This window comes from Cariama cristata, unplaced genomic scaffold (genome assembly GCF_000690535.1).
Source record: "Cariama cristata isolate BGI_N322 unplaced genomic scaffold, ASM69053v1 scaffold33472, whole genome shotgun sequence".
Lineage (NCBI taxonomy): Eukaryota > Metazoa > Chordata > Aves > Cariamiformes > Cariamidae > Cariama > Cariama cristata.
Window position 1 is genome coordinate 1 of NW_009603981.1, and position 24,067 is coordinate 24,067.

At 38.6% G+C, this 24,067-nt stretch overlaps 1 protein-coding gene across 2 annotated transcripts in view; it reads right to left on the bottom strand.

The window, feature by feature from the left end:
* Window positions 1-437: 437 nt before the first annotated feature.
* POU2F1 (POU class 2 homeobox 1) overlaps window positions 438-24,067 on the bottom strand; it is a 48,153-nt gene continuing 24,523 nt past the window's right edge. The window contains exons 7-15 of one of the 2 annotated variants that reach the window (XM_009695401.1): window positions 16,262-16,356; window positions 13,753-13,926; window positions 9,889-10,030; window positions 7,542-7,687; window positions 6,459-6,638; window positions 3,726-3,831; window positions 2,948-3,293; window positions 2,080-2,168; window positions 438-883 (exon numbers count right to left, since the gene is read on the bottom strand). In XM_009695401.1, coding sequence (XP_009693703.1) covers window positions 573-883; window positions 2,080-2,168; window positions 2,948-3,293; window positions 3,726-3,831; window positions 6,459-6,638; window positions 7,542-7,687; window positions 9,889-10,030; window positions 13,753-13,926; window positions 16,262-16,356 — 1,589 coding nt within the window. In that variant the 3' untranslated portion in view covers window positions 438-572. The remainder of the gene's footprint in view (window positions 884-2,079; window positions 2,169-2,947; window positions 3,294-3,725; window positions 3,832-6,458; window positions 6,639-7,541; window positions 7,688-9,888; window positions 10,031-13,752; window positions 13,927-16,261; window positions 16,357-24,067) is intronic. The other variant, XM_009695400.1, reaches the window with a different exon arrangement.

A 24,067-nucleotide genomic window follows, 5' to 3' on the forward strand; every position in this document is an offset into this window, starting at 1 on the left:
TAATAATAATCATAATAATAATAATAATAGAGATACACCAGTAATACAGGCCTGCCTAAATTGTACCAGTTAAGAAAGGAACCCCCAACATGATTGATACGATTATAAACACCTTGTATGACATAATGGCCTGTACAACAGACCTATAAAATGATAATTAAAAAAGAAAGATATTTAGACCAAAACGAAACAAGAAATCCCCTTCCTATGTTTGCGTTGATAACCCACCTTAACTTGTCATTGTGACTGCTGGAAATGATAAGTAGTCCTTTCACTTTTTTTGTGGTTTTTTTGTTTTTTTGTTTTTTGTTTTTTTTACATTTTTGGTTAGAAAGTTCTCCGATCCATGAAGCGATCCTGAAAAGACAGTGTTTATTATAAAATTAGGCAAATGTCTGTCCCAGCTTTAAATCCTTCCTGTTTTGCTTTTGTTTTTTATATTTTTCCTTCTCTCCCTTGTCCCCAGCAACACGGTGAGAGGATGCCCATCACATTTTCAGTTTATAAACCCCGCTGGCAGCCAATCCCACCGCACAGTGAAACAGGCTGCTGGCAGCACAGCTCAGCCCGGCTCACTGTGCCTTGGAGGCAGTAGTGGTGGTGGACGTGGCCCCGCTCGCAGAGGCCACTGTGAGGAGAGAGTTCTGCATGGACTCAGCTGAGGTGGAGGTGGTGTGAAGGCTGGCGACTGGTCCAGAGGCCCCTGCGGAGGCTGCAGCTGCAGAGACCAAGCTAACCGGGTTGCTGGTGAGCAGAGAAAGGTTCTGAGGGTTCAGGAACAGAGGGGCAGTTACGATGTTAGGAGTACCTCCAGCATTGGCAAACACCAAGTTTCCAGTTGCATCCAGTGATGTTATTGGAAGAGAGCCACCAGATGCAAGAGCTAAAAAAGGGAAAATTGAGCAGGGAGGAGATTACATTAGCAGCAAGCAATAATGCAAAATGTGCCTAAAAGCAACTGGTCTCTGATACGAGTGCTCTCTACACCATGAACCACAGTCACCTCATCATAGGCTGTTTTTTAAAAACACCACTCTTTATGAAGAGTGGACAAGACCTTGCAGATACTAAAATGTCTCTGTCATCTGCTCCTAAACTAATTCCATCATGCTTTTCTTCAGATCTTTAAGCACAATACTGGCCTATGTTTCCTGCCACAGAAAACCTGTACATTCAGGCAACCTGTGCTGGAAAGCGTTGAGATGAGCGTTCACATGAAAGGACAGCTATCACAAGATGAAGAATGTCATGTAACCTTGAGTGTAACATTTTAAAAGTTGACATATAACCACTGTTACAACTTACTCGCACAGGTCTACAGGGTTCAGTCTGCCTTAGATTATGATCTCCTAAATTTATCTGTGACACTTTACAAAATGGTTCTTTCTTGTACCCTGGAAATAAGATTTGTTAAGCTAGTTTAGAACATATTTGAATACATAGGTTAGCCAGCTCTTTAGGCACTTGCACTATCTAGTTTTGACAGATGAAAATCTATGAACTGAGAACAACTCTTGCTAAAGTCAGTGGAAACTTCTGGCCGAGTGGCACTTCCAAAATAAATCTTTACTCCTCTGAATAAGGATTTATGGATTTAAAGTTCTGCATAAGAACTTCAGGAGGTAGGCTGTTTGTTGTGGGTTCTTTTTAAGTACCTATGAGGACAGGAATTTAGGATCAAGTCTTGCTCGGAACTGCCCTCCTAACAGATCTCAAAACAGCACAACTCTGCTCAAGCTTATAGTAGAAGAGGTACAAAACGCAAATCTCTGACTTGCTGGAGATACATGCCAGTGGGGAGGGGATAACAAAATAAATTCCAGATCGCATTCAGTATCTTAAAGGCCTCCTGTAAATCACTGTAAGATCATACACAATTCTAATCCCCTTTCTGAAGTTGTAACTGCTCTTACCTCTGTGATACATTTGTATTTGCACATTTAAATTTTGTAAAATCTTTAACTCCTATAACATTTATGTCCAGTGCTGAGGAGTCAGTGTTCTTTTTTGGTAGAGGAAAAACAAAGCACGTAAACTGAAGTTATATGACAGAGATGCATTAAAAGGAACTCTACTGACCTTGAATAGTTGCCAGTGTACTGTTGCTCATCAGGGCCGGGCTGAGAGCACCACCTAATGTCCCTGGATTGAGACTGAGTAAGGCACCTCTGCAGGAAGCAAGATCGTGGAAAAAGAAACAAAGACAAAGAGAAGGAGTGTTACTTTTAAGAAAAGGTTGTCACTGTTCAGAAGTACATGATCATATAAAAAAAGAAAGGGGCAGGGAGAGGAAAGATCAGAGACTTTTTATTTCCTTCATGATGCTTCAAGTAGACATTGCCTTTCAGCTGTACAGGCACTGTAAATATATGACTTGATTGACTGTTGCTGTAAAATATTCTTGTAAAGTACTTTAGGGAAACTGCCACTTGTTAGAGAGCTATCATCATCTCCCAAATTCAGATAAGGTGTAATTCAAGAGGAATTGAAGAAACAAAATCTCTCAGAGCAACATATTTAAAACTAGAACTTCAACAATACATCATCGTGCATCTTTTACAGCTTCTTTCTCATCATGGAGAAATGAATACAGAGGTATGAAGTGGGTCTAGGCTAGCTCTCGATTTTACAATTAGTAGAACAGATTCTATGATTCACTGGTAAGTCACAGCTCTTAAGTCAAGCTCTGCAATAGCATGGATAACTTAAAAAACAAGATGGCTGCACCATAGCTTTTTCATCTGTAAAATAAAAACAATATTTGTGTGCATTGATAGGACTGGCCAGTTACCATCTATAAGTAAACCTTCAGAATTTGAGATAAATGACACGAGAATCACCAAGTGAGCTACCAGAAAACAGTGATACATAAAAGCAATTTATCCCAAGAATTCGCCTTTCCTCTTCTGTCATCTCACCTAAAAAGGTGTGAAAAATTCATCCTTACCCAGCTGCAAACTGCGAGGATGCCATCAAGCCTGGGTTTAGTCCTGCTGCAGCAGCCATGGCAGCAAGACTTGCATTTGCAGGCAACTGTGCAGCTCCTTGTAACGCGGCTGCTGCTGCTGTTTGCAACCCTGATGCCGTTACCATCACCTGGCTGGTCCCAAGAGGGGAGGACAAGGGAGCGGAGGTTGTCTGTGTTGTGCTGGTCTCACTGGCACTGGATGCCTCTGAAGCGGAGGCTGAGGCAGAAGGGGAAGGACTCAGGGAGGGTGATGTCACTGCTGAAGAAGCTGGAGGTGCTGTTGAAATCACTGTTGCTGTGTTGTTGGAGGTGGTTTCTGTTGTGCCTAGAAGATTGATTCTGGTTAGATCGGTACAAAACACAGATGTGACTGAACAGAAAACACTACCCAACTGAACTGAACTGTACATCCAACTGAAAGGAAGACAAACACACATTTCTGCAGGACCAAGAAGCACCAAGAGTCCAAATGAGAAGCTCAGACTACAATGAAATGACACCTCCCAACAGGAGGCTGAGGAGCTCCAGAAGCTAGCAATGGAATATAGTATATTTCATTTCAGTATCACCTGTGATTTTATTCCCAGAAAAGTCAACTGAATGGTCACAAAGACTAAAGTTTCCTAGCGGAGTAACAAGGAACAATGACAAGAGTGTCCTGGGATACCAATGACCAATACTGAACGACCTTTTGAAGAGTTTAAAAGAAGGGGAAAATGGTAAAGATTAATGTGGAGGAAGAGAAATCAGCCCTTACCTGTGACTGACAGACTAGTTACAGCAGGACTGGTCAGAGGGAGCACAGGATTGACAGTCAGGGTTGTAGCTGCACTGCTAGTCACAAGGCTTGGCGTGGTTGCCACCTGGAGGTCAAAAAAGAATACAACTGCTCAACTGTGAAAAGACAAAAAATTGGCTACTAGACTTGGATTTCCTTCTTCCCGTCCTCAGCTGAGGAAATTATCAGGGAAAACACTGCATATAAATTAACTTTCTTGTAATTCCATTACTTTATCATTCAGTAGGCCAACTATAGTACCTTCTCCAATTACCAGCAATATCTTTGATCTTAATCATTCAGCATCTGAAGGGAGATACATCCATTACCTCCATACTGCCTCAGGACTGCAAGTTAGCCCTCCCTCTCTGCCTCCCTCCAAAGGAAGTACCTTGTTTTAGAGTCACTCTTTTTCTATAAGAGTTACAAAATATATTATTTCTGCTTTTTTTTTCTTGGTTAAACATTTTTTCAGCTCCAAATCTCTTATTCTGATAAAATTATTTAAATTCCCCAGCATTATCAAAGGTATTTAGGGTAATGTATTTACACAGATAAAGAGAGTAACATCTCGCTTTTACTCAACCAAACTATAAGCTCTACTTTGATAAGTTTCCTTGTGCCAGAGGAAAGATCTCTGAATTTTAAAACATTGAAATGACATTAGCTAATTTGACTTGTGGACAGCTTATTACGAGAAAGCTACAATAAACTGAAAACATTACAGATAAAAAAACACCAAAGATTTAGGGCTGGAAGAACTAGCTTGTGAGGAAAATGAAATAAGGAGAGAAAGGACATTTTATGGACAAGAAATGGTGTCCAACAGTAATATTTGAAAGCTGTTATACATCAATGAGATAAATTAATCCTTTAGAATTGCCCAAGAGAACATAGCCAAGGATATGGCCTAAAACCTTCCTCCTTTCCCCTCTTACCTTACGTCTATTATCAGAGAAATTCTCTCATGCAGCATATCCTCTTATAGGAAGCCAAATGCTTCATGCATTTTAAACAAGACTGGGGCAATTGGGACAGACCTAAAGCTTTCTGCCCATCTCATACAGTGTATGAAATAAAGAAGAACTAGATACATAGTACATTTCCCACTAATTCAGCCCAGATATGGGCTGTCCACCAAACAGTTAAGACCAAGGTCACAATCCATATTTCAGGGCAGTGAATGACCTAGAATTAATACAGCTAACCCCGTGGTTACAATGACTGGCTTCAAACAATGCAAAAGTAGGCTGCCATCAAAAGGAACATTCCCCTCCAATCCTGCTTCAGAGTCCTAGCATTTGTGCTGCCAGGCTACAAGTCAGATTGGTTATCTAGCCATACTGAAAATTGATCACTGTTCTTCACACGGTTAATTTGCAGTCAAACTAGTAAACTAAGCCCAGTCATTTTAGGGATGCATAATCTCCAGAGCTGACACAAGGAATCAACAAAGCACATAGCCAGTGAAGACTGGGAGTAGCAGGGCCAGAACATCCATTTGAGTAGTAGCGCAGTCTTAAGAGATGCTTATGATGAGTGAAAATGCCTACTGAAACATCACTGAAAAAATGGAGACTGTTGCTAACACCTCAATTTCTTACATACAATAGCAGTTTATAATAAAAGGGAAACTTATGTAGGAAAGCTTTCTTAAGTTGCAGTCTGAGTAAACTTGCATGGGTACTAAAACACACCATCATAAATCTTACTATGTTCTGCTTCGGTAGCAAGGCATGCAACCTTGCCTTCCAATTGGTGGGGAGAAAAAAAAAAAAAAAATGACTAAGTACATTTAACACATCCCTTCCCCTGAAACAAAAGGTTGCATGCACACATCCTGAGACAAGGATGAGGGGAAAGAATGACATGTCACCAAAATTAATGGTTTAATGAAGTACTGGAAGATATTAGCTACTACAGTGATGCGGGTGGAATAAATACTACAAAAGGACAGCTACAAGCTACATAAATTCCACCACATTCCTATTATCATAGCTACTATGAAATCTAATAACTACTGTTTCTATTTATGAAAACAGACCTCCATGGACATTGGTAGCAAAGGAGCTGAAGGAACCTTGATGCATGTGTTTTGTTACTCTTATTTTCATGAAGTTTGTGTTTACCTGAGGCAAATACAAGTGTGGGAAATTAATTACATGAGTATTAGCTAAACTGTTCCTTTGTTCCACGTCTTTTTTTTATACAAATCATTCCTGACTAAAAGTGGCAACAACAGTATCATTGGATTTGTGTGACTTAAGTCTCCAAATGATACATTTTACTGCTGCTCATCTACTTATCAGAGCAGCCAAAATAAGAGGGGAGTGGTAGAGCTGTTAAGCATTTTTTTATTACCATTATTTTACAAAAAAAGTTTGGGCAAGAGAGAAAGTCCAGATATAAACTAGAATTACTATCTGGAATGTGTTCAAAGCAATAACCTCAACTGCAAATTTGCTAGTCAGAATATTTACTCACAAGCCGACTAAATAAAACACCCAAACTGAAGGCCCAATTAGTGCCTGACTGTAAGCATTCTCTCTCTTAGATAGTATGCAAGTACGATATTTAAAATGCCAGTAAAATAGAAATTTGTGAGAACAAGTCTGCTGTACAAAGAAGGTGTAGCATGTGCAAATTCCACAGTGAGCACAGTAGAACTATCTCTTCCAGTGATTTCTGTCAGCACAGTTTCTTGATTCTTACCAGTGAGGTTGGGCAAGGGAAAATTGCTTTGATGGGCGAGCTGCTGGTTCCACCACTGCTGGGTGGGTTGATCCTTTTCTCCTTCTGGCGCCGGTTACAGAACCAAACGCGGATCACCTCCTTCTCCATGTTTAGCTGGTCAGCTATCATGGAGATCTCATCCGAGGTAGGCTTTTGGTTCTGAGAAAAGGAAACGGTACTTGAAAAGCTGTGAAATTACCTTCTGAAGTTTTACACTATAACTCCTCCTTCTCTATGCAGAAATCTGGATGGGCCATTTATATCCAGAATCTGGTCAGCGGTACAGTAGAGATAGACCATAATAGATACTTCTGCCCTCTGTCTTCCTAGTTACAGGAACATTTCTACCAATAGTAAGCCGTGTTCCTCAGAGACAGGTGATGAAGACTAAGCTCACATGCTTCTTTTTGAGAGACGGGATCGGACTTGTCAGTTAATCCTTCAAGGAATTCTAGACCTTGATAAGGAAATCTTTCTTTCAGCCTCTCTCAAAAAGGAATAGGAGAGATTAACTACAGCAATAGACAAATGAACTCCAAGTTGTCTAGACCTATAATGAAAGACAGGTAGATTGAACTGGCTACTTACAGAGGTTACCTGCCCATAGAGCTGCACAAAGTGCCTAACAAGAGTAACATAAGGCCAGCTAAAGACCTCACATTATGTATGTTTAGACTGTCACCCCACTTATCCATTCTCAGAAAGGGTAACCTTTTTTAATTCTTTTTGATGTGTAGGATATCGAGCTTAGATCTATGGTTCAGTATCTTGGAATGCAAAACCACAAAGTCAGCGAACTGCAAGAACCAATGAGTTTTTTTGAGGGGTTTTGGTTGCTTGGGTTTTTGTTTGGTTGGTTTTGGGTTTTTTTGGGTTTTTTTTAAGCAAAGTAGATGTTGATATGTGCTTCTTGGCACAGCCTTTGTATTCACCTTGTTGAGTACATGCACTTCCCTAAATAGCACAGTAATGGGTTCACTCTCTAACAATCTCTAACATATGATTGTTACGCAAAGTTTCTTCATTTCTTTATAGACTGAGCAGAGCAACAGGATCACTGACCTCCAGAAAACTCTTCTCTAAGGCCACACGTATGTTGGTCTCTATGCTGGTGCGTTTCTTCCTCCTACGGTTCAAGCCTTCAATCCCCATCCCTGGAGAATTCAGAGCACTTGGGCTGGAGAGAGTTGAATCAGATGAGAGGTTTTCTGAAAAAAGAAAGTAACATAAATCAGGAGATTTTATTTGAATGCAGTGCAGCCTAATGTAAGTGTTCTTCACCTGTGCAAGGTATGTTAAAACCCACTCTGTATCTACACCAGATATACAGAGATTTCTGAAGATCGCACGCATTAATCATTGTATTTCTAAATAACAACTTGAAACTTAAAAGCTGTAAGTAAGCCCAGTGGGCGCTCTCTGCTCCTGTATGCTACCACAGTATCCCTTTTATAATACCTATACAAAGTTTGTCTCCCTTATCTCTTTCCACCCCACACTCATTCACTGCAAGTCACAGTTTAAAGAAAAAAAAGCAGTAACTGATATCCATGAGCTACAGTTGTAAGTCACAGGCATTTATGAAAAAAAATCTGAGCAGCCTGAAATTTCTTTTACCCACTCTGCAATACACTAGAGGAAGAGGAATTTCATAGCCAGCTTCACAGTGTTCAACATCTTTTCTCTGGAGATCTTAGCAGATACCCAGTGCTATGCAGTTCTACCGAACAGTCTACACAGCTAGCAGCTCGCCCTCCTTAGCTTCACTAGTTCTCTAGCTGTCAGCCTCTAATCCTGTCTTTTTGGGTCCACAGAAGAGCAAAGAGAGAACACACTCCACCCCGCTTCATAGTAGAAAGTGCAAAATAACCAACAGGCAGGTTCCAGCAGGGAATTTAAACAAAATGATTAATTATGGCTGGAGATCCCTCACTGCACTGAAGTTTGTGGGTGATAAGCACGTGTCAAAGTTACCACAATGCCTAAGATCATGCTGGTAGGCTCAAATGGGCAAGTATATTCAGTTCATTATTTTCTAGATTTTTTTTTTTTTCCAGTAATGGCACTCATAAATGTGCTAAAACCCCTCTCCATCCCGAACACCCCACAGAACAAGCTGAGTTCTGCAACAATAAATTCTCTAACAGTCCAACATAATGTAACGGAAGGGATCACCGGCTTGCTTCTCCTGCCTGTTTTTACCTAAAAGTAGCCTTTAGAGTCATCTGAATCTTTCTTCCAAAGATTTTCATGAAACTGAATCACAGCCAAAGACAATGGTTCCCCACTTCCAGGCTGTGATGGACCCTGACACCGTTTACAGTCCTTAACTTAACTTTACAGATTCAAGTATTTCTTCAGGCTAGCAGGAAAAGCAAACTATGACATTCCTCACAGCACTTGGCTCATCCAGTGTTCCTGGAAGGTTTGGGGACCACTGGCCTGTGGACTAGAGCTCTCAGTGTGAAGATCTTTATGTTTTCTATCACAGATCTAGATTACCTGAAGATACCTCGTCAGCACAACAGAATGACACTTCCTTGTTTCAAGGCACGACAAATTTTCAACACTGTGTATTACTTTCAAAATTTCAGAGAATACTACAGGCATCAGCATAAAGCACTCTTCATTTTGGCAAAAATAGGAAGGCACACACCGTCCCTGCCATCTGTTTTAGCAGATCCGTCAGTTTCATACTATGTGCAGTTGTAAACTTGGAACAAAAAACTGGCTGACAGCACTCAAACACTTTCTATCCTAACACCTAGCACCACCATCCACGCTCCTTTTGCTGGTGGGAAAAAAAAAAAAAAAAAAAGAAAAAAAAAAAGAACACTACCAACACTGGTATCATGAATAACTTATATCCTAGGAAAAAACAATTCTGGTAAGAAAAAGCAAAACCTAACCCACAAAAACCTTCCTTCTTATAGGGAAAAAGAGAGTGTTTATACGGACTCTCGTATCTCGTAGAGAGATGAAAAGAACGGTCCTAGAGGTGTTGGAGGAGATGAATGCAATAAGCTCTGCCTAATGAAACAACAAACCATGCAACCCTCTCTCTACTATACATCTGAAAAAGAAAGCTAGAAGAAGATTAGAAGTTATATGCATTGACATACACGAAGGAGGAAAACCACAACACATATTATACCTTACCCCATGCAATTATTTAGCTGGCTGCAGAACACAATTCTGAAAGTTCATATTGGAACAATTTCAGATGTATATAGGCACAGGAAAAAGGAAGTACGGACCCTTATTCCTACACTCTTAATTGTCACATGGACAGTGACAAAGATTAGTAGCTTCATAAAACCATAAGGGCACAAACGAAGCAGTTTTTCAGAGTTTTTCAGAATCCTATTGGTTTTGGTAGGCTGGTGAAGAAATACACAGACTCATTCACCTGCATCATTGAGCCACTTTTCCAGAAGTGGCTTTAACTTGCACATGTTCTTAAAGCTGAGGTTCAAGGCTTCAAAGCGAGAGATGGTAGTTTGGCTGAAGTCATTTCCATAGAGTTTGCCCATAGCGAGCCCAACATCACCCTGGACAAAGAAAGAGAAAAAAAGGGTTCACTAACATAGGCACTTCAAAAGCAAGGAATCCTGTCACATTCTTGTGTTCTCTTAGTGACGCCACTGCTGCATGGAATTTCAGTTTCACATAAACTTGCCTGGTGCTACCAAGATTCAGGCTGTCAAACCTCAGTCAGTTTAACCATGTAACTCTTTCCAGGAAATCCTTGATGCTTTCTCTTCTTAGCATTATCACTAAGCAGAACATTCCACTGAATATTAACTTGTAATTTTTTTCTTAGTTCTTTAAAATAAGTAAAGGTCAAGCTCTCTTTAAGAGCAGATTTAAATATCTGCATATTTCACAGTGAAGAAGAAAGGTTCAAATAAGCAGAAATGCAGTGAATTCATGTTCTCACATTAGTAGAAAACACTCTTGAAAAGATGTCTGCAAACATATATCACATTTAAATAGATGCAAAAATATTCTTATCTAAACTTTTAGTATCTTCTGAGGTTCAAATCAAACTTCTCCTCACAGATACATATTTCAGAGTGGACAAGAAGTTGAACCATTTCAAATAATGAATAACTGTAGTCTTCACTACCATTACCCATCTGCAAAAAGCCATCAAGGATATTTACAGAAAGATGATCATCTCTTTACATCCATTACTGCTCTTCAAAACTCAGTTTTAGCTAGCTAGCAGACATTTTGCTTATCCAAATATATATATATGTATACACTTGTATGTAGTTTACCCTTGGAAAGTCTTGTTTAAAAAAAAAAAAAAATCAATCCATTCTTGATTGTGCCCGTTAAAAACACCATAATGTTTTCTTGTTTTGTTTTAAAGCTGGAAGGTCCTGCCCTTTGAAAAAAACGTAATTATTTTTAAAGTATGCTATTTGGTCTAAAGTAGTTTAATTTAGATTTTTATTTTTTAACACAAAAAAGTATGAAAAGCTTAGAAGAAGAGACTGAAAAGCTTGAGCATAGTTAGTGGAGTTTAATAGCAAATGGGTTAGTTGGATTGTGCGTAAGGCTTGCCGTCTTTCCTTTTAGGTCAGATCCACAACCACAGCTTGATACAGGTATACTAATAGCAAGCAGAGTGGCCACATACAAGTGAGGGAGAAAACCACCTTTGGTAAGCTTAGTAAATTGTGCAGGTGGCGTAAAGAAAACAATTTTCTTCCTAGAAGAGGACCAGAACAATTGGTTTGTATGCCCTTCAATCAGAGGAAACACATGGGAACTCACATTTATACCTCTACCCATATGCCAGGATTCCATGCATTTTAAAACACATAAATCTTTCCAAGAGAAGTAACATGGATGCTCTATTGGGTTTATGAGGAAGAAAATCTGGCTATGTAAACGATTTTAAAGGCAAGCTGATTTCTGTCGTGGCAGGAAAGAGTTATGAAGTTTGCTCCAGGCCCCCAACTAAACTCAATTCTGGTATTTATGTTGTTCTTACTAACATTTGCCATCTGATTTAAAATGAATAGTTAACCATTTCTTTGTCAATAGTTTTCAATGCCAAAAGGTGGCAGCATTTCAGCTGCAGGCAAAGGAATTTACATACTGGGATGGGAATTTTATATATTGGGATGGGCCACTGAAAGGATGGATGGAACAGAGGATAAAGGCACTGTATACACGTGTATCTGATCTACTGTAGGTCAAATGAAGCCCCTGGACTGAACTGAAACTGATTATAAGCTACATCATTGCTGTGTGTACTGGTCTGTTAAGGAGCTCAGAGGGACTAGCAGAGGTAATACCTTTTTACAGAATAAAAATAACATTGTCTAAAATGTTCAAACACATAGCCTAAATCTGTACTGAACAATTAGTCACATACCTGCAATAATGCTAAGATGCAGTACGCTCATTGTGTCTCTGCATGTCAAACATGGAGATATTTTTAAGGAAAACAATTAAAGAAAAGGATTTAAATCCATCACCTACTTTTCAGGGTGGGAGAAGAGACAGAACTGCTGAAATTCAAAACCTGTTATATTGTTCACAAAACAGAATGTAGTAAGTGATTAGTTTGCAATGCAAACTAAATCTTACAATTATTTTTGAAAGGCAGGGGTGGTGTGAGTCTGAAAAGGCTTACAGTACCACTGCAAATAAATTTCCTTTATCCTCTGAAAGGCAGTCTATTTATCCAACTATAGGAAACCAAAGTAATAGGGGTTTCTAATCATCATCCAATTAATGCAATTAGGTGGAAGTTATTAGAACTGCCTAATTGTACACATACAAACTCAGAGTAGGATAGGAACGATCAAATGCAATTTTATCACTTTCTCAAGATTCTCCTTTTTTAAGCTCAAAAGCAAATACTGAAATGTAAGCCTGAGCAGTTCTGTTACTTTTTCCTCACCATGAAAATTCACAACAGGGTCAATAAAGAAGGGTTAACCCATAACTTAAAAAGTCTAGTTAAGCCTTTATAACCATCTCACAGCAGGGCAGATTAAACATAATAACTAAAGATCTACATGAACCTCCTCAGTCAGGCTATAGGGAACCATTGTATTTTACTCTATTCTTTTCTGCTCTATTCTAGCTTTTGTGTGTGTCCATCACTTGTATTTCTGTGCCTCCCTCTAGTGGAAAGAAGGGAGGGAAGGAGGCACACATGCCAGCAAAATGCACTTCATTTTACTAAGAACATTCTGTTCTTGAGTTATAATTAAGATGCTGCCAGGAACTTTCATTATGAACACTGATTTTTTTCAAACATTTAGGACTTTGCCAGAAAAATAAATCTGACTTCAGCACATAATTTCAGCTAGAGTAGATTTACTTATTCAGGGGCAGGGGGGGAACAAATCACATATGTTGGACTGAATGCTCTGAGTTCAGACTTTTAAACACCTACTTTGATTTTTGCATGCTATTTCTTCTAGCAAAACCACAATGATGCTTACCACAGACTCCTGCCAAAATTAATTGATTACCTGGACAGATACTTTAATTTTGTGGGGAAAAAAATTCATATTGATATTAATAAGGAAGGACTCTTGGATTCAAGCAGCATTTCCCTTCAACAGAGTAACAGAACATATAAATGCACTCTGTATTTTAAACTGTACTCCTCATTCAACCATTTTCACTATGTACAAGATTACTTTTCTTCTGCTCTATGGGTATTTCCGAGCTGTTAAGCAAACCAAAACAAACCACAATTCCAGTTCACCTCTGTAAGGAGAGAACTTCAAAGGTGACAGTCCTTTCAGGTTTTATTTCGGAACCTCAGCAAAAGCATTAAATACAGAAATCATTGATGTTTGACAGGAAAACATGCTTGAGAGATAAAAATCCTTTGACTTCCAAAGCAACTCCACAGTTGTGATATACTTTTTAAACACAGAGAGCAGTTAATTGTGCTGTATGATTTTCGGAACTTTGTACTTCTGAAGGCAGCTTTAAAGTGTTTTGTCCCATTCATTTTACATCCTATAGAATGAATAGTGCACATGCAATGACATCTGGAGCGGGTAAATGCACATACCTGCTGGGAAAATGGCTATGCTTTAAAACCAACAGGGAAGTAAGATGGATGTATGGTTTTTTCTGTTATTTCTTAGAAATCCCCTACATAAAGGCCAGAGCACAACCCTGTTTAAGAAGGTTCTCCTAGGAAAAGGTGGAATTGTAGTCTCCCTCCAGACTTGAAAGATGAGACCTCAGATTCCACACTGGCAGGCACTAAGGTACGCAGTCTCACCTGAGTGAATCCAAGTTTGATCCGTCTTTGTTTGAAAGTCTTGGCAAACTGCTCAAGCTCCTCAAGGTCACTGGGCTCCTCCAAGCTGGGAGTGTCGATTCGCTTTGGTGTTGACTGGCTCTGTGGAAGTGGCTGAATGGGGGTCGCTGCTATTGTGCGTGTTGGGGTTGCTGGCTATTAAGATAGCAAGGAAAAGGTGAAATTCAGCAATTCAGAATAATCAGCAAAAATTAAATTCAAAAAAGACATGTGAGGTTTCTGAGAGAAAGCTCAATGAATTTGACATTTCCAGCAATCTGAAAGTTCCTCCAATTTATTTACATTCCTCTCAAGAATGAGCAATCACAATCCAGAAAACTGTATTAGTATGACAGCCTTTTAAAGGCTCTGTCAAAACCAATTAAAGAAAAGTAAGAGATGTTCAATGCAGCAGATAACCAACAACTTTCGTTTGCTACAGAAGCTGCTCAAAGAAAGGCTGAACACCCTTATTTGACATAGTTCTATCATTTACAGACAGCTTGGCATTCATCCCCTTTTAATCATTTTAAAATTGAATTTACTGCTTGTGTGAGGTGGCAGATTGTCATCAGCCCAAAAGATTCAAGTCTTCTATTTAATCTTGGAACAATAAGCATATACAGGTGCAACAAACATGGCAAGTTTCCTCTAATTCCATCTCCTGTGACTGACTCAATTCTTCCAGTAAGAAAAAAATAGATCTCTCTCTAACCCTTCTGTTGATACTTGCAACAGTAAGAATGAATATACTGGTGATGCAAGAAATTAAGCAAAGGCAATGTGCAGAAAGTAATTCCTTTTAGGTCACATTTTTCTTCTACATAAAACGCTAATTTTCCAGGAAGTCCACACTAGGTTCACTATTCCTGAACACTGGCATACTAGAGCATTTTGCTATGCAGCAATAATAAGAATCTGAAAAAAACTGAGCATCATGGAAAATATTCACAGATGAACAAAATACATTAAGATCTAGTATTGCACAGTTCAGGCTTTATGTGCAACAGGAACACTGGAAACATGTTTTGAGTGCACTACTCTACCTTCTTACATGCCATAGATGAACTGAGATGCAGAGACAAATCGTATACTCTAGTTAAATTCTATTCAGTTCAGCTGAGGCTCTTAAATAAAGGTCACTTCATGCTTTTATGTCCTGTGCCCAGTTCTGAAACTATGGACTCCTTCAGGGCAAATAAGAACAGTCTCAAGTCTATGCAACACTACACTACTATGCAAAGTCTATGTAAAGGTCCAGAAATGGCTGTTCTAAAAGAAATGGTCTACATATAGCTGAGCCTTTACGTAGCTCTTTATGTTGGTTTTGTCCTGGGTTAGTGCAGTGTTTTGCAGCGCACAGCAGATGGTAGAGGGAGGTCAGGATCTGTAATTCCATTACTTGAGAAATAATGTGATCATATATGATCTTTCTAGGATTGTAGATATGTGTGTCACACTATAAAGGCTTATACTATTTTTTAATTTACATTAAACATAGTAGGTAATTACTACAATATGCCTTTATTGACTTCACCCCCTTTACATAATTTATTTTCTCTTTGTAGTATTGATACTTTTTTTTAATCCAAGTACAATCTTTAGTAGGGAATCACGCTGCTAATTGAGGTATGAACTACAGAGGTGAGACAAATTCCATTTTCCACATGGTACACAAAAACTACTATAGGTGGTACAATAGAAAATGTAGTTTTCTGAGACTCTGATAGACTCAAGTATCTTATTACAGACTAAAAAAATTCTTATATGTAACCAAGTTGGCAGGAAGATACCGTATGATATTACATGGTATTTGAGAAACAGCATGCAGTCATGTAACTAAACTGCGCATTAAAACCCAGAGTGAAGTAAAACTAAATTTGCAGGCATGTGCAACCTTGAAGTTGCTTTTCTTACAGTCTGAAAGCTTAATCATAAAGCTTTAATATTTTAACATATATCTAACAGAATATTTTAATGCACTTCTAACAATCTCTTCACTTTCACAGGAGGTAACTAATAAGACTGGCAATGACTTAGCAATAGTAGCAGAACAACTAGCTGACAATAAAGACAGATTACCACTGCAATCTTTAGAAAGAAAGATACTTGACAGTAATTCTCTTTTTGAGCTTTTTAGGTAGCCCATGCCTTCCTCCTCCGAATTTCACAAATTTGTAGATTGTCCAAGAAAATCTTACAAGAAATCAAATGATGCTCTAGTGTCATTAATTTGAGATATCAATGATGGAAATTTTCAGCTAAAAATAAAAATTTAGAACATTAAATGCATGAAAAGAGGCACATTAGGGTGGAAACTACAAAACTGAAGTTACTGATACTTTTCAGTTCTACACTGAATCCATCTAGAAAGACAAACTCACTATTAAAGCTACGATATCTACTCCAGTAACTAATACAAAGGGTCCATGCACTTGCAATAGTTTAAATCCCCTCAAAGCAACTCATGAACTGCAGAAATAAGCCTGACCTGCGAGGCAAGGGTGATGCTTGGCTGAGACTGCAGGAGGTTGGCTTGGCTTTGCTGAGGTAGTTGCGTTAAGAGATTCTGCGCTTGCAGGAGACCTGGAGAGAGAAAAAGGTGAGTTTGGTTTGTCATTGGTTTGTCAAAAAAAAGACTAAAACGTGAAATGAGGTGAAACAAGGCTCTTGCAAAATAATGAAAGTTACAGAAAATTTGAGATGCAAGCCTTCATTTCATCCCTGCATAGGTATCTTCAGACTTGTGACTTTTGAGTTCAAAATCCCCTTGCATTTTCCTGAAGTATATGTGGTGACAGAAGGGTAAAAGAGAGGCATCTGTACTAGTTTCCTCTACAAAGAGTTTGTAACGATCTAGGTTATCCCAGCTCTGTGCGCAGGAATCATTTATTGCCCCTTTCAGCTTACAGATTTTGGGTAAACCTCTTCCTGTAACCAACAGCTGAGCAAGAAATAGGGATCTAAATAAAAATAAATAACTGAACACTAATCAGACAAAATCCAACAACTGAATAGTAATCAAAACCACAAATTCGCCTCCTTGATCACCCTTCTTCCTCTCCTCATCACCACATGCCAGCTGCCTAAAAAGAAGGCAACCTTCTCCGGCAAACTTGAACAGGCCACACCAGAACACAGAACAAACCTGGATAACCTCCTCCTGGCTGACATAAAGGAGGAATCTTTTGGAAAAGTAATCAGAACTGAAAGCTTAGGTAAGATACTGAACACTGCTGAGATTGTAGAAATGGAATAAACTTTACACTGAATATATGAAAACCCCTGCTATTATGAGAAGGTAACAACATTAAAGAACAGTTAGGACTGATGTAACCAATATACACAATATGCTATCATTCTAAAAATAAATTCTCTTACAGTCCACTATTTGTATGGTTTATTAAATCTCTCGGGAAATTGAGATATACGCTTCCATCCACATATTTCAACTGGAAACTATCTGATTATTTTTTTGCACTTCTAATACTAAAATTAATATATTTTTAGGGAGTAAGAATCTTAACAAAAATATGCCAACAGTTAGTCAACGCCCTCAATTTTATTGTAAAAAATATTACTGTTAGTCTTTACATAACTCCTGGCTATGACTATCCATTTCCCTTATAATAATTTAAGAACCTGACTAATTAACCCTACACTTAATAGGTATCTGCAATATACCAAGTTCCTAAAACCAGGGGGGAATGATGGCATGCCAACAACAGATGGACACTATGGCCACTCAGAGGACAGAAAACCAAGTAAGTACCACTTAATTCTGTAATTTGAGTTCGATATGGTCTGTTCTGGCTCATCAGCTGGTCAATTAATCAGAGCACACCACTCATGGCCAGCTACCTCTTATTAGCGTACAGGTAGGGGACACAGGAATTTAGGACTTGATAAATACTGAGTGAGAAACTGGATGTTTTATGCAACGTTAAGGCAGTAGGAGATAAGAAAAGAGGGACTATCATGGGTAGGAAGAAGAAATGTATTCTTAATGAGGGATACACAACTACAGAAGAATTGTCTTCTGACAGTGATATTACTGTTGGGTGGGGGTTTTTTTAATTACAAAGTATTGAATATGTATTTTAAACAGAATGTGTTGCTACAGAATAAAGTCAGCTGCTTATGCAACATAATAGCACAGCATAAATAACTATGTAAATTTGGTTTGCGCCACATAATCAACATATTCCAACTGTGTTTTTGAAAAGCCACAGCGAGGGAACAGATCACCTTAAGGAACTTCCAAGACACCTACCTACTACAGTTACACAGTCCCTTTTACAATGCAAATATTTGTTCACTTGAAAGATGATTTCAGCTGCCCAAATCAAAGCAGAGGTGAAGAGGTTTTGACCTTCATTTAGTGACAGTGAATTTTACCTGACAACTTGAAATAGAAAGGGGAAAGCCATCACACTGACACTACAGAGCGGGTGACCAACAATGAAACAAAAAATAGGCAGTTGACAGTGACCACATTTGACCTCTAGTCTGCTGGTAACACCATCGATCACAAGTTACGGACTCATCTGATGGCTGTAATCGGAGTAATTAGGACTGTCCTTTTGTGATTTTTTTTTTTTTTTTTTTGTCCTCAACGAAATCCCAGAGGATGTTTTTCTGGCAATAGCACTTTTGCTGAACAGCACAAGATGACTACACTCTTCCTCATTTTATTCTCACTTGCATGTTCTGAAGTAATTATCGCTGAAGGACAGTATAAAATATTCTGAACATGTTTAATCCACTCAGTTTTTACAACGTTTTATCCTATTTAAGAAATACTGATACAAGGCATCTCAGGCAGAAACTGGAGAAAGAACAGGTTAGTCGTTCAATGTGCAACTGACTGAAGTAATGATCAGGGAATGGGGAAAGCAGCTGAACTGTTTCAGCAAAGTATGCATCTCTTCCACTGAGTTACAGTCTTTTCAGATAGTTGTCACGCACATGCTTTGGACTCCTGTTGACTTCCATGGGTGGGCAGCTGCAGTTTTGCTCTTTTCAGACATGACTTGTACTAGTCTAAGCGTCACCTTCGGTTTTTTTCTGAGAAGAAACCACTAGTCCCCACTTAGGTCCAAGATAACTTCAGTGACTTAACTTATAGGGCACATAGCACAGTGTTCTAAAGACAGTGTAAGTCTAAACCTGCACCTTTTAGGCAACTGCTGAGATATTGGCGACTCAAACTTCGCTGTTTCCTTAGGGACTCATACTAGCATCAACACTGTTTAGTATCTTTATTACCAACAAGGCTGATGGGACAAAATATATTCTGAGCAAGTTTGTGGACAATACCAATAACAGGGAGAGTGGTCAACAGACCAGAAGTCAGGGTCTAGACAGGCTGGACAAATGGAACCTCATGAAGATCAATGCAGGAAAATGCAACATCCTGTACGGGGGTTGGAATAACCCTGTGCTGGAATACAAGCTGGGCACTGGCTGGCTAGAAAGCAGTTTCGCAGAAAAAAGACCCGGGGGTGCTGGAGGACAGCAAGATGAACGTGATCCAGAGGTGTGCCCTTACAATAAAGACAGCCAACCACATCCTGGGCTGTATTAGCAAGAGTGCAGCCAGCAGGTCAAGGGCTGTGATTCTTCCCCTCCATTTGGCACTTGTGAGATCACATCTGGAGTACTGTGTTCAGCCTTGGGTTTCCCAGTACAAGACACAATGACATTCTGGGTTTCGTACATTCAAGGCCCACCAGGGTGGCTAACAGGCTGCAACACCTATATGAGGAATAGGTAAGTGAGCTGGTTTGTTCAGCCTTATGAGAAGAGTACGGTAAGATGCTGTTGCTGCCTTCAAAGACAGAAATGGACTCTTTTTGAAGGTGCACAGCAACGAGATGCAACAGACGTAAGCTGGAACATAGAAAACTCCAACTAGATATAAGGAAACTTTTTTTTTTTTTTTAAACCATGACAGTGGTCAACTATTGGGGCAGATACTTGAAGAGGTTTGAACATCTCCATCCTTAGAGATGTCCAAACTCAACTGGCCAAGGTGCTGAGCACTCTGCTGTAACTAGACCTGCTTTGAGCAATACTACATGACCTCTAGAGGTCCCTTGCAACCCACATAATTTTTAGAATCTATGAAAAATAATATTGTACATGTATACTTAACTTTACAGAGGTAGTATTTCTAACCCTCTGCTTTGGGTTCTAAGAGCCCAATGGTATTATTGCATTAAATATGGCACACAAATCACCTACATGACCCTCCAAACAAATGACTGCATGGAGGTGGATAAGGATTTATGCAAAAGTATGATGCTTTAGAGGTATTTAATTTTTTTTTAACAAAGTAAATGTATCTACCATCATCCAGGACTTTTCCTGTAACGTCTATGAGTAACATGAATAATGGCCCAAGCCAAAAAACTCTTCCTGCCGGCCAACAGTCCCCAAAGACTGATCTGTCTAAAATTAAATAAAAGATAAAACAAACATTCAAGTGCAGATTTTTTCAGCATAGTTTTTAAAAATAAGTTGGCCCAGAAGCATAATACATAATTCATCCCTAACTGGTCTCCCAAAAGAGTGAATTTTTTCATCTAAGAAGAACTTGACTGCTTTTTCTCTGCCAAAGCTGTTCATCTTCTCACAGACATACCCTGGAAGTCTGCCTGCAAGAAAATGCCATTACATTGTCATAATTTGATTAACTGGAAACAACTGAAAAGGAAGATGGAAGGGTGTCATACCACATATTACATACAGTGCTATTTGATCAACTTTGTTGATCACTGTTGACACAAAGAAACTTCTAGGTACTTTTGATGTATCTCATTTTATCAAATCCAGATCTTCCAAAATGGGGACTCATAGTTGGAATTATATTGGGATCCAACACAGGAGAGAAAGTACTAACCTATGCATTCCTACAAATCTCTTCTGCTGAGATGTTACGCTACTGCACCTTTGCAGTAGCCAAGTACCCTTTAGGCTAAGTTCAAGAACATGACGCAAATGTGCTGAAGTTGGTGAACTGTGGTTTTGAGGAGTACCAACTCAGTGATCCATGCAAAAGTGCTACCACACTACTTCAATGAAAGTCAACATTTTTACCCATTGATGCTGTTCGGATGGTTAGAAGCAAAGACTTCATTTCAAAGAGGACAGTAAATATTAAGCATTTAATTCATATCTTGGTAATGGGTATTTGCAGCACAGGGGAAAAAGTCACCATTTAAATCACTCTTCCGAGTTCTTCCTCATTCCACTTCAAGCTCTCCCCTGTTATTTGGGGAATGAGTTTTAGTCAGCTACATTTTATTCAACTGCTGTGTCAGAAAATATGCTGTCATTAAGAGACTCCTGATAATGAAGAGCTGCGTCTCCTTATCTGCATATTGAGGGGACCAAAGCACTTCCACCTGGTTCACATATTATTTACAAAATGAGGAGGACTCCTGTTACGGTAGTGCACATGCACAATCTCAGATGAGATCAACACCTGCCCATTACAACTCTCATGCATTTGAGAAGAAACACTGGCAACTCGGGCATCTTCCTCCATCCTCACACTGGGTGAGGGAGCTACTCTCTGATTTATGGTACCAGAGGCCAGCAGGGTAGGTTCCAACATTTAACATTCACTATCCCATTTTAAAAATGTGTTTGGGCTTTTTTTTAATGATACAAGTGAAGTCTGAAAGTCTGTAGGACAAGTATGCAAGAAGAGAATGGGACTAGATTTGGTCTGCTATCATCATCCCAGGTATTTTTACAATAAAAAAAAATTAAATCATAAACAAAGTCTTTAACAATAAACAGCAATAACTTGAGAATAGGTAGGCCTAGTTTCAATGTTTAAAGCTAATTAGTAGCTTGTCTCCCACATTTGCCTTTCTGGATACTTTCTTTACATGTACTGTTTCTAAACTTCTTTGACAATGATGCAGTCTTTTCTCAGATCTTAACAACTTCTGTTTGCAAGATTAATTTAAATGAAACACAGCACCATTTCTCCTCTCCATTCTGATTTTTACCAGTACTATTTTTATTGGCAATATCTTCTGAGTAGAAAGGTGAATGGTCATCTGATGATGGTAATATTTTTAAGAAGCAGCTACAATTGTAGTAAGGGATGTTGAATTGATTATTCTAGAGACAGATCTATTAGATACAAGAAGAGATACAAGAGGAATAAAGACTGTACAAGGTGCTACATTCCTGCCTGTGACTTTAACAATATGTGGACGATAATTGTTCCAAATAAGAAATTGTTCCAAATTTCTATTGAAACAATTCCTTCAGGTATGACGTTACCTATTACAGGCCATGAAAAACAGGAACTTTACAATCTGTTTCACATAAGCCACTGAATAACCAGAAATCACGTGGAGAAGGAAGATGACTACATTAGACATATGACAGTGGATTTATGGGGAGAATTTCACATCTGCTGCTGTGATCTACAACGTGTGTTGAAGAAAGATAGCAGAATGACATCCTGATTGTTGATTAATATTTTAGGTATTGAATTTTCTAAAATTTTCCAGAAGTGGGATCTAAGCCATGATGTTCATCCCTTTCCAATAATCTAAATATGATTGCTGATAATTGCACTAATCTGCACCCCATCACCTCTCCATGTAAAAGAAGCTTTTCTCTACCAAATGTTTACATGTCTTCTACAAACTTGCTTGGAGTTTCTCTTGTATTAAAAACAATGTTTCTCATTTACATGACTCATAGCATGTACAAAATATGTAGTCTGTAGAGCAATAGATTTCTTCAAGAATAGATAATCTATAAATAACTCTGAATTTTCATTTTGGCTATTAAATGCATACATATATATATAAAGCTGCATGCAGTACCAATGAGGCATCCAAAAAAATCTGAATGCTGTTGGTTTTAAAGAAAGCTCTATGCTAGTTTCTTCAGAATATTTATTATTTTATGAAGTTGACTAATGGAGCAATAGGACAAGAACAACATGGAAAAGTCAGCTGCAACAGCAAATAACAAAATAAAAATATACACTTTCTCAGTCTCTCTCATAAATAGTAACATACTGTTTGAGATCTTCTAACAATAACCATGAAATACTGCAAAAAGCCAGACCAAAAAGTGAGATAAGGGCTATTATGACATACATGTTGCTTTATCATTGAGTGCTCATGAAGAAAACTAGATCCATTCAAGCATTTCAGTTTGGAAGGTTGTCACACACTAACGGCCTATGGTCAGAATACAGAATATAAATCTTCCCACATTTTTGAGCTACTCAGTTGCCCAGGCTGCACATTACCAGTAAAACATGGTGTTTCTACACACACTGCATCACTGAAGACAGCAATATGCAGGTCTTAAATTGCAATGAAGAAAACATTTTCAGAGATGTGCCCTGGAAAAGGTACTATGAAAAGCTCTTCCGGTAGTTATTCTACTTCAGAAGATTTTAAATAAACAATCAAAAAGTCTTCCTTCCTTTCTATAATGCAAACAATTAATTAAGAGATTAATATAATTTGCTTCTGTCAGTTTCCTTTTTTGTGAAGCATCTTCAGAGATATTTTAGAAAACCAGCAGAAGTTAGCTGGAAAATGTAGGCAGACATTAATACCAGTGAGTTTTTCAAAACGATGCTTTTGTGCTTGCTGCTTCCTTAAAAGAGCTTATAAAAAAACCAAAAGCCTATTTTAAAGAATTCTTGAACTAAATTTTGGTGACGTTTGATTTCTTCTAGAAGAATATATTAAGCTTATAAGTTCTGCTTCGTTTTAAGAAACTAGTACATCACTAAATGCCTCCATGAATAGTCTTTTATCCACTTTCTACCAGTGCTGGTATAAAAGCTCTCCTAAATCAAGTCCCATTAAAAGAAAGTTAATTTTGACTAACCCTTTATTCAAATGTGAGAGCATTCAGACAGTAAGAGAGCTTCAGCATAATAGAAAGCCAGTTCTATCCCAGTCATCGTACATAAGAAGGAATGATGCATGAAAAAATTGAAAGGAATAGAAGAAAATGAGGTGCAAAGAGCTGCTTTATAGGACAGCCAGGCTCTGGAGGACTCTTGAAGCGTAACAGGATTTGCCTTCTGAGCAAGAATCTTTGGATTACCAGACCCGAACAACTGAGTATAGCTCATGTAGAAGAGAAAGGGAGGAAAAAAGACCATTGGAGTATATCAGCATAAGAGGCCATGGCTAAACACAGTTTTCTGAGGGCATCAAACAACGGGGTGCAATCAGTACTGTGATGTATTGCAACCTGAACACATTAGTTCTTAGAGCAATGTTCCTGTACAACA